The sequence below is a fragment of the Vigna angularis genome, chromosome 7, assembly GCF_016808095.1.
Source record: "Vigna angularis cultivar LongXiaoDou No.4 chromosome 7, ASM1680809v1, whole genome shotgun sequence".
Lineage (NCBI taxonomy): Eukaryota > Viridiplantae > Streptophyta > Magnoliopsida > Fabales > Fabaceae > Vigna > Vigna angularis.
In genome coordinates this window covers 7,009,136-7,019,918 of record NC_068976.1, presented here as the reverse complement: position 1 = coordinate 7,019,918, position 10,783 = coordinate 7,009,136, and the positions used below count along the sequence as shown (strand labels likewise).

Genomic DNA, 10,783 nt, shown 5'->3' with positions numbered 1-10,783 from the left:
AGATGATAGAATTAGGATAATTACTTAAATTCAATTCTGTTTCAGTTTTATATCTTTTTCAATATTGTTGTTTCCATTTGAGATTTATTTTCATGCTTTGTATTATAAGTCCTCATTAGTAGAATTAGGATTCATCATTTACATAATTCATTTTCTACATAATCAGTTTACTATTAGATTTTGATTTTTAGCATATTAGTTGATATTCATTTCACTAGTTTAGGTTCTGATTTTTTTCCTTTGTATATATAGTCATAGCATAAACAGATCAGTGATTGTTTCGTGTAAATTTAGGCTATAGTTTAGGTTTCATGCATTCATTCATTTCTAAAACATTACCTATTGTTGAATTTGTGTTAATCATTTCCATTAATTCTTTTACTTTACATTTATTCTAATAATCATTTACACGATTTAGGATTAGGCATTTGTTTTCTTTATTTTTTTTTCGTTCATCATTTATTTAGATATAATCATGTATTGCAATATCAACTAGTTTCATATTTTAGATTCCATTTAAGTCTTTTCTTTTCCCCACCTAGCTTTTAGTAAATAATTAGGTTTTAATTGTACAATTCTAATCTTAACAAGTATCAAGTCCACAGATTAGACCCTAGGTTGCCCTATCCTACATTAGTGGAGAATTTAGGTTTTGTTGGCTTTTGCGCAACAAAAAAGCTTTTCAACATCCATGTTTTTTAGCAAATTTTGGCTGGAAATATTTTGTCTAGAGCTTTTCCTTATGGGTTTTGGTTCTTTACTTGGCCCACTCACACCAATTGGGTTATTGGTATTACTCAACCCATTAGTGCCACCATTTGTATCATTTTCAATGCCAAATGCTACTTTAAATAGAAAACGGTTTTTTTATGTGAGTGAATAACATATGTAGCTCTTATTTTTTATTTTTCTTTTTTAAAATTTTGCGATATCATAGAAAAAAGGATGAGGCAATCAAAAGGATCCAAGGTTCAAAATGAGGTTAAAGAGAGTAAATATGGTGAATTGATCATTCCAAATACTCCCCTACGCGTGTTGAAAGTTGATCCTGACCTTGTTGAGGAACATGAATGAAGTATATATAGTTTGACTTTATCTTATTATCCTTTTTACTTGTATTTACTATCTTTTTTGTCCTAAAGATCATATGCTTATTGTTATTGTATATTACCTTTAACATGTACCCGTATACCTAAGAAATAAACAAATCCTGATAGAGAAAAAAGAAGTGAACTATAGGACCACTACAAAAAAAATAGATTTATCAACGAACGAAATTTGTTGACAATGCAAATATATGTCGGTAATGTGAATATTTCGACAAATTTTTTATGACCGAAAATCCTTCGATAATTTTCTTGTCCAAAAATATTACCGATGGATTTCCCCTCGATAATTATCAAGAGATATCGCCCGCCGATAAATACCAGCAGACTGAGACCATTGATAATTAACGATCAATTATGCTCCTCGATAATTACCAACGACCTACATCTTCCAGTAATGGTGAGAAAACGAGTAACATTACCAACTGAAAATAATCGTCGATAATGAGGTTAATACAATGTACATTACCGATAGATAAATCCATCAATAAGTCTATCGATAATGTTTGAAAGATGTTCATATACTATTGGTAACATTCCCTACCCACCACAATAGACCTGCCAAGAAAGCACTCAATAAGCACTCAATGCAGCACACATTTCTCAACTCAGACATTATAATCATGAAATATAATCCATATCATTAAAATGCATACTTGTTATTGTATCATTCAAACAAGACATAAAACAAATAAGTCTTAAAGTAAAAACATGCATAAATGTTTGTAAAAGAAGTACAAAAAGTCATAATAATCATTATAGTCATTTGAATCATGTTCTTCTTCATTCTATTAAGACTGTTGCTAGAGAGGCGGTTCTTGCTAGGAAGATAATTGCATTGTGGTGGGCTACATTAGTGGGTGTTGCTTCTAGGACGATGATGGGGTGGACTAATTCTGTCCTTGTTGAGGTGACAATGTCATGACCAGATTTTCGAGATTCTCAAATCTTTGAAGGAGTACATCATAAGTTTGGTCACGAGCTTGTAGTTGTTGTTTGAGGACAACAACGCTCTTATCAGAAGTGTTGGATGCAAATGGTTAGTGCTTCAATATGTCTTTTCTAGCACTATAATTAATAGCAAGTTGTCATGCCCCATATAGTCGTCCTTTCCTCTTTCCACCGACGACGTCAACCCAACATTGTCTTCTTATAATGTCATCGTCATCAGCATTTACTTGTGATGCAGCATCCGCAGGAGTAGATCCCATCTTTGATCTGACCTGTGAGAGTCTAACATAGAAATCTTCCTGTTAAATGATATACCAAAGTGTCAGTTACATCAAGTTGAAAGTTTAAAAGGAAATAAATAGCATAAGTTTGAATTTTGTTAAATAGTTGGCTTACAATAGTCCTTCGAGACCTCTCATCAACATATGCGCCAGTGTCTTTTCGAAGATGAGTTTGTTTAAACACCTCATCAACGTGGACAGCCCGTCCAAGCTCAACTGCCTGTAAAATTATAAAAGTTATATATATATATATATATATATATATATATATATATATATATATATATATATATATATATATATATATATATATATATATATATATATATATATATATATATAATCTCAAAGTACATAACTTATATCAAAATTGGTAGGAAATGAATGAATATTTGTACCATACGAATGGCATGCTCATGTGTGGTGATTGAACCACCTGTATACAGTACACCACCCTTTTCTGAAGCCCTATTTCTTTGGGCGATAGCACATTTATTGCGGTAGTCTGGCAAATTCCAATGTGCCAACAATGAGTTCCATATGTGCTCCTCCACCCAATAAGGGCGTTCTCCTGTAATTCGTGCATCTCTAAACATTTCTGATAGCCTGTGAGATGCTTTGCTATGGAAATTTTTCTTAATTTCAGCTTCATGCTCAGCTCTCCACTTTACCTTTTGCTGTTACAATATATAATGTTAAAATAAAAGAGATGAACTTCATATTTGAAATGAATAGAACATGATTAACTAACAGGATGTTTTACCTTAAATATCTGCCAGAAATGTTCCCTATCTTCTATAGGGATTGCTCCCCATGATGGCCAAGGCTGAAGAAATTGTTGCTTAATAGATCTGGTGATGGCTTGTGAAGCAACTCTAGAAGGAAGAAACCTGAATATGAATACAAAAAAGTTATGAATCTGCAAGCAAAGTAAAACAAAGAATGTAATGGAAATGTATTAAGAAGAAGATTTGGTATTACCCTCGACCATAAGGTTTAATGGTCAGTTGATCATGAGGAGCAGGATCAACTCCATCAGTAAGATCATCAGATGGATGGTGTATATCTAGAGATGGAACTGAAGATAGCATAGGTATAGAAGAAGTGTGATCAATAGATGGTGTCGAATCCACATGAGGATCTGGTGTGGGCCCTATAATAGGGCATGTTGGACGTGATGACCCAACATCAGCTAGAGTAGTGGCAACTGGGAATGGTAGCATTTGAGGAACCTTTATAATGTATCGGGCCTGCCTCCTAGGCTTTTTTACAACCTTTCCTTTATCAATGCGAGAAGGACCCTCTCTTGACATTACTGTAATGAGGAAGTATAAAAATAAGTGGCAAAAGACTGCAAATGATTAATTAATGCATACATACATAATTGGTATTTAAAACATTATTGTATTTGATTTTTTAGTGTAAGGTTACAACTTTTTTACTTCCTAACTCTACGTTTGTATTTCAATTTGTAGTTAGGGCAAAACAGAAGGGTTCCTTTTATTTCAATCGTCGTCATCGTTCTCATCATCATCATTGTCATCGTTGTTGGAACTGTCATTGTGATCATCATACTCATTGTTACCTTCTTCATCTATTTCAAGTTTTTGTTCTTGGACGTTGTCGAGTTCTTCTTTTTCTCCTTCTTTTCCATCTTTTTGTATTTGTCCTTCAAACTCTTCAACATCATCATCAAATTCGTGCAATGCGGATACACCTTCAACTTTAATAATTTCATTGGCATGTGACATTTCATCAACTTGGTAAAAGATATCCTCTTCGACATCATTTGACTCAATGTGAACCCTAGGCTTGGTTTGTATTGCAACATATCAAAGGCTAACATTACTTACTTTACTCACTGAAGTGAATTGATCATTTTAAAGTAGTGGAATCCTCATATATAGTGGCAGTGAAGGGGAAAGGACTGAACCGTCATTTTCATTGTGAAATATGTGCAGCATGCAGCAGCAGTCATTGGGAATAAGATGGTAGTGGTAGGCGGTGAATCTGGGACTGGCTTGTTGGATGATGTACAGGTATAAGTGGGAGATTGTAAGCAAAAACATGAACATTATTTACTACTTACTAGCTTGTTTGTTGGCCATCTCAACCGGTGCTATACTTTTTTTACTTTCAGGTGCTGAATTTTGATAGATTTTCATGGACGAAGGCATCGTCAAAGCTTTACTTATCACCAAGCAGTCTGCCACTGAAGATTCCAGCATGCAAGAGCCATCCTTTGGTACTTATTAGCAACATATTCTTATCGACCTTGCTTCATTGTGCAATACATGGGATAACATGTCTCTCAATGTGTGTAAAGGTCATAAAATTGAATTTCTCAAACAAGTAGAAAAAGCAAATAAGGGGCCCGCTGAGTGTCCATACACACACTATTCGTCAGTAAATTCTGTCTGCAACACATGAATGTTCTACTTAATAATGATAATCAATCATATCTAGTTGCGTGACCCCTTGGTATGATGAAGCAATTGAAGAAGGAATCATTAATTATATACTATATAGAAAGTCTGGGCCCTCCAACATACGATGTTCATAGATAGAGAGATTTAGGAGAAGATTTTAGAATGGAAAAGACAGCATTTTCAATTTTAAAAACTAAAGGAAAAACCATCAAGAATATGTTTCACGGTAGTAAATTGTAGCTTGATGTGAGAAACCAGAGAAGTACCATAGCTAGTTGACTACTTCAGTGTACTCCTATACTTGAGCTTTGTATCAATTGTACAAATTACTGTAATAATTGATATGATTTGTGTCTTTTTTCGAGTCTCTTACACTTGATGATAAACTGACAAGGTATCCTGGGGAAAAAGGCTCTTCTAATTGGAGGGAAAACAGACCTGGGGAGTGACAGAATTTCAGGTTGAAATTCATGTTATCTACCTGTAACGGTTCTTTGTTGTTTAATGTTGTGAAATGATTCTGATTGTAATTTTTGGTACTTTTATAGTATGGGCATTTGATACAGAGACGGAGTGCTAGTCACTGATGGAGGCGAAGGGAGACATACCAGTAGGGATATGCCTTTCATAACTGCAAATGCTGCAGTGATAGAAATTGCTCTTGGGCATTGTCCAAACGTTGAAATCATATATGGCATCAATGTCATAATCATTCAGAAAGATATAAAGTGTGACTACCATAGCTAGACATACAATTCCAACAAGTTGATATTTTTAAACTAAGAACAAATCTAAATTTTCACATAAAATATTGATTAGAGAACTTACTTTCCTTTACAGGGAGATTTTCTTTTTCAAATAAATCAGCAGAGGATGTAAATGTGGAAGTAGAAGCCTGAATATCAGAAGCTCGTTGTCTTTTGATCATTTCAACCCTTTGTAAATGTTCATTTTCTGCAATTTTTCGAGAAATAGTTTGCTCTCCACGCAATCCTTGTGATGTATACCTAGCATCATTATCATCATCACCTAGGTCCACGATCTCCTTTTCCAATTTAAATTTTACCCCTGCATGTACAAAGAATATGTGTTAAAACTAAACATTATTTTGTTAACATGATATACTTCAGGCAAAAGCTAGGGGAATAAAGAGTAGTAGATTTTGGAATACAAGTACAAAATTGGTTGTTGTGTCAGCATTTCTTGAAAAATACAGCCTTCAACTCTTCAAGTAATTAACAACGTTTACTATGATCAAATTCAGTGCAGATACCCGTAATCTTGATTGTATGGATAAACAAAATGAGTTACCTTCTTTGCATGCTTCTGTCTGATCTTTCTTTTGTTCTTATTGAAAAAAACAAATTATCAGGAAAAACGAAGAAAACACAAAAAGAGATTATTAGCAGTTTTCTGAGGGAACAAAATACAATAGAACAAAAAGCGCAAGAAAACCTCAACGTTACAGTTTAAAATTATGACCCTCATATATTATAGATGACCAGGACTCTACAACAAATCAAGCCATGAGTTGAACATCTGAGAAAGACAACGGCAACAATGTTGTGTTTGACTTGAAGATAACAACGTAAAATACAATAGGCTGGAAACAGGGTTAATTTGGCGCTACAAAGCTGTCTGTGTGGGGGTCCAACCTCAACCTTGTGGTGAACTAATTTATGATATTGTTACTTCAACAACAAGATTGAATGATGTGAGGAGTGTATGTTCTTAAATTTTGTCAACTAATAGTTGCAAACTGTGATCATTTTTTGAGTATTTTAACGTAATCTGGTTCAGTCTTCAATTAATCCAGTTTGAGCAAGAATTGCTTGCCTTACCACACCATTTCAATTAATTTATTAAAACATGGTTCCGGCCAATAGCCATTTCGTTCTCTCAATAAGTCATCATGGTTTTCAGGGTACCAAGAAATATGACTAAAGTGTATTAATCAATTCAGTGTGATCCAATTAAATATTTTTAAAGGAAATTATATAAATGTAAATCTGTATTATAGACGTAAAAGATGCAAAGAGAACAGAATTTTAATTTACATACCTAATGCACCTACAGCATCCTCCTTGTTCCCTTTTTTGGGAGACTGAGCATTGCCAGTATCAACAGAGCAATGAGTACTGTCTTCCACCTTCACATAACTGACGGGCAGTTTACTATACCTCCTCTCCAAAGATTCAATAAATGTCTTAAGTTCGTGTTTCTCGTCTGTCAGTTTAGCATTTTCATTCCTCAACCCCTCTATAACAGTCAAATTCTTCTTAACTGCTTCCACCAATTCAATGTTCTTCATGTTAAGGACATCAAGAGCATTTTTGTTCCCGACCTTCTCGTATGTCAGTTTAGCATTTTCATTCCTCAACCCTTCTATGACAGTCAAATTCTTCTTAACTTCTTCCTTCACTTCAATGTTCTTCATGTTAAGGACATCAAGAGCATTCTTGTCCCCAACCTTCTCCTCTTTCAACACACGGATCTTGTCCCTTAGTTCATCCACAGAGTTGACATCATCTAGCATTATTTTCTTGAACTCCTTCAGCTCACACACTTCACGTTCTAAAGCAACGTTCTTTCTCCTTAACTCCTCAATAGCATGTTTTTCAATCCAGCCATTTGTTTTCACTTCCTTCAACAACTGCTCATAATCCTCCTGGGCTCTCTTCCCTCTTTCACATTGCTCCTCTCTGATTTTCAGTCTTTCTTCGCATTCAATTCCTTGGAGCCTCTCCAGCTCAATCTTCTCCTGGAGTCGTCCAATTTCCGCCCTAAGTTTTGCTTCCCTCTTTACCAACTCTTGCTCAATTTTATCAAAATCCTCAATTTTAAACGCAATACGCAGCACAGAAACTAGCTGGGATATGCTCATTTCACAGTATTCTTTTTTATTGGTGGTAGGAATGACCCTAGACAAGGAATCAGGTTCGGTTTTGGTTTGAAATGCCATAAGAGGTTCAAAAGACGCAACCTTTTTTTGTGGGGGAAACTAGCAAGAAAGAAGGTGCTATTACGTTGCCTCCTCTGGTGCAAGTACTTGCTAAGAAGAAATGGAATTTGAGTTGCAGAACGAGAGTTTGTTTCAACATAAGAGAATGAAAAATAAAGGAAGTGTCATTTGAAACGTACCTGGCTTTGTTTTGTTGGTGCTGGTTTTGATGATTACAAGCAGAAAATCTGTGTTACACAGCAAGGGATAAACAAGAAGATGAAGGGGGAAGTGAAAAAGGGCGGGAACGACCTATTGAATAAAGACTGAACAGCAAAAGAAAGATTTCAAAAATAAATTTGTAGTAGTTTAGAAAGTTGAATATATATTTCACAAAAGTTAAATATTAATTAAATACATTTTATTTTTTGAGAGGCTTCTTCTATCATACAATAGTTGTAATTTAAAAAAAAAAGTATTGGCATTCTCATTTATCTCTTACTTGATATGCTTCTTCTATTATAAATAAAATAATTATTCACATTCTCATTTTTTAATACAACATTTTTTTCTTTTTAAGTTATTCTGTAATTAATTACTATACGCAAAAATAATACATATATGGAACATATTAGTTCGTAAAAGGGCTTTTTATCGGTTGTATTATTATTATATTTCGATTCAATATCTGAAACACATTCCTATAAGATAAAAAAATTCGTATAAGATAAAAAACGATTATTATTTTTATTTTAGTTATGAACTGAAACCTAAATTTTTATATTAAATTTCCACTTTTTAGAATCAAAGCATAAGATTATAATAAATAAATGAAAAAAATATTAGACTTTTATTTTCTTAATAGTTCAAATTTAATCCTTTTCTGGTTTAAAAAATTGTTTAATTTTAAAGGGTCATTAGGCTTCAGTTATCCAAATACCAAAAGCCTAATATTATTTAAAATTAAATCTTTTTTAATCACAAAGGAATTAGATTTCAATTATTATACAAATCAAAGTCTTTAAATTAAATAATTTTTTAAATCAGAAAGGGATTAGGCTTTGGTTAGCAATGCCTAATACCATTAAAATTATATCATTTTTTAAATCATAAAGGGATTAAACTTTAGTTAGTACCATAATCGAAGTTAAATACCCTTTTATGCCTCTTATTTGATAATAAGTGAAACCTAATGTAAGATTTTGTTTTAAAATATTTTTGTTTTGTTTTTGTTTCTACCTACACATCAAACTTGGATAAATTAGAATCAGACAGGACTAGCACATTATATAAATGACATCTAAAATCAATTAGAATTTAGATACAAAAATCTCAAATAAAACAAAATATATCAATATATTTAAACATATTATTCATCATATAGCTAACATAAGAAAATAAACAACATATTATAAAATTATATGTTCTTATTAAAAATAAATTTTGAAAATAATAATATAAATGAGGGAGTGTGTCAGGCCTCGGAAATGACGTGCGCTCAGTGGAGTCCACGTGGCGAGCGCGGAGCAAGCCACCTCGGCAGCGCACGTGGCGACCGCAGAAGGCTGACACCCACTAACGGACGCCAACTGTCGCACGCCGGGCTGAGTCAGAACCGGTAGTGGAAACTGGTAGTGGATTACACGTGTCCGGCTCAGAATGGACGACCGTTCGGTATGCGCGGTCAGAAACCAGAAGTGCAGAACATGCGCCTGCCAGAGTGTAACGTGCGTCCGGCATGGGCTGTCAGAAGCGTAAGTGGAGTGCGCTGGCGGAGTGGGGACGTGCGCTGGCGGAGTGGAAAGCAGAAGCTGAGAACTTCTGAAATATTCTCCACCCTCTGCACGCACCACCATTTTCATTCGTGAGAATTCAAGTCTCTCCACCTTCTCTCTTCATTTTCTGTACCTTCTCTCTAAGAAACACCAGTTCATCTCCTCCGTCAGTGTTCCGGCACCGTAGAAGGACGCTCGGCGTCAAGAGCTTCCAGAGAAAACGTTCGGTTGGCGAAGCTGGACTGGTAAGTCCTTTCCCCGCTCTCTGACGTTCGTTTTCTAAGCATGCAACTCAGTCTTGAGTTCGTACGTTGTTTTTCCTTCGTAACAGTAGGAGATCTGATAGTGTCGAGTGTTACTGGTTGTAGTTGAGTTAACGAGCGTTGACGAGCAGAAGCTGTAGTGAGGAAGTAGTATCTCTGCGTCTGTGGACGTTCGGTCATTCTAAGGTAAGGGAAGCTTATTTAATTTAACTGTTTTGATGTTGTGTTTTGTATGAACGATCGTTATCTGATTATATGAAAATAATACATGATGGGTGATGTGAATGAATGGTATGAACGTTCGTTATTTGACTGCATGAGTATAATGCATGATATTTGCTGTGATTGATATGCATGAACGTTCGTTAATTTGGTGAAATGAAATTTATGGATTTACATGATATGGATCGTATGAAATATGAAATTTGGTTTTGATATGAACGAATGGAATTATGAGATTTTGATGAGAAATGAACTGGAATGTAAATGGAATGAAATAAGAAAACTTTCCCTATGATTATATACGTTCGTTGCTGAACGGTCCTTGACCGTTCGGTTTTCCTGATAAAAATAACGTGAGTGGGATTCTTTCATTTGGATAGATCCTTTGTTGAGGACGAGCGTCCTCGTGCTAAATTACTATGCTTGAGCGTTCGGCCAAGCATTGTTGTACCCAGTACTCATTGATAAATTCCCTTCTTTATATATATATATATATGAAATTGTATGTTTCCCGTTCGTAAATACCACTTTGACAGTCTCTGAGTATATTTATCAAATCTACTGATATAAGTTAAATGGGGCTCCATCTTATACCAAACGCCCGTGTTGAGTAGCGTTCGGTCTCCCACCTAACGTTCGTCTAGAGAAGCGTTCGGTCTCACACCAGCGCTCGCACTGAGGAGTGTTCCGTCTTATACCTAGCGCTTGCTCTAAATGGTGCTCGGTCTTACACTGAGCGCTCGTACTCTTCTCGTAAATTAGCCTTATAAAATAGCGTACGTCCAACTTCAGATTTCTACGCTCGGTCATTGACT

General features: G+C 34.9%; 1 protein-coding gene and 1 long non-coding RNA gene across 4 annotated transcripts; one reads left to right on the top strand and one right to left on the bottom strand.

Annotated features, from left to right (window-relative positions):
- Nucleotides 1-1,804: 1,804 nt before the first annotated feature.
- Nucleotides 1,805-8,034, bottom strand: LOC108320991 (uncharacterized). 3 transcript variants are annotated; one of them, XM_017552598.2, is made up of 9 exons: nucleotides 7,909-8,034; nucleotides 6,829-7,819; nucleotides 6,079-6,114; nucleotides 5,596-5,835; nucleotides 3,320-3,653; nucleotides 3,102-3,228; nucleotides 2,737-3,015; nucleotides 2,454-2,558; nucleotides 1,805-2,356 (listed from the first exon to the last, which is right to left on the bottom strand). In XM_017552598.2, the coding sequence occupies exons 2-9, from the start codon at nucleotides 7,727-7,729 to the stop codon at nucleotides 2,195-2,197; spliced, it is 2,184 nt and encodes a 727-aa protein (XP_017408087.2). In that variant the 5' UTR covers nucleotides 7,730-7,819; nucleotides 7,909-8,034; the 3' UTR covers nucleotides 1,805-2,194. The 3 variants fall into 3 exon arrangements, with proteins under 3 accessions (XP_017408087.2, XP_017408089.2, XP_017408088.2); XM_017552600.2 differs by lacking the exon at nucleotides 6,079-6,114; XM_017552599.2 differs by lacking the exon at nucleotides 7,909-8,034 and having other exon boundaries at nucleotides 6,829-7,898.
- On the top strand, nucleotides 4,476-5,564 carry LOC128197772 (uncharacterized). The gene is made up of 3 exons (XR_008250605.1): nucleotides 4,476-4,583; nucleotides 5,162-5,227; nucleotides 5,316-5,564. It is a non-coding gene; the product is annotated as an uncharacterized LOC128197772 (long non-coding RNA).
- Nucleotides 8,035-10,783: the final 2,749 nt, after the last annotated feature.

What these genes read in the sequence shown, in the direction of transcription:
- LOC108320991 (XM_017552598.2), bottom strand. Translation starts at nt 7,729, where the DNA reads ATGGCATTTCAAACCAAAACCGAACCTGATTCCTTGTCTAGGGTCATT. An exon ending in GACAGAAGCATGCAAAGAAG is followed by an intron (nt 5,836 to 6,078) that starts GTAACTCATTTT and finishes TTGTACATGCAG; the next exon opens with GGGTAAAATTTAAATTGGAA. An exon ending in ATTAAACCTTATGGTCGAGG is followed by an intron (nt 3,229 to 3,319) that starts GTAATACCAAAT and finishes ATTCATATTCAG; the next exon opens with GTTTCTTCCTTCTAGAGTTG.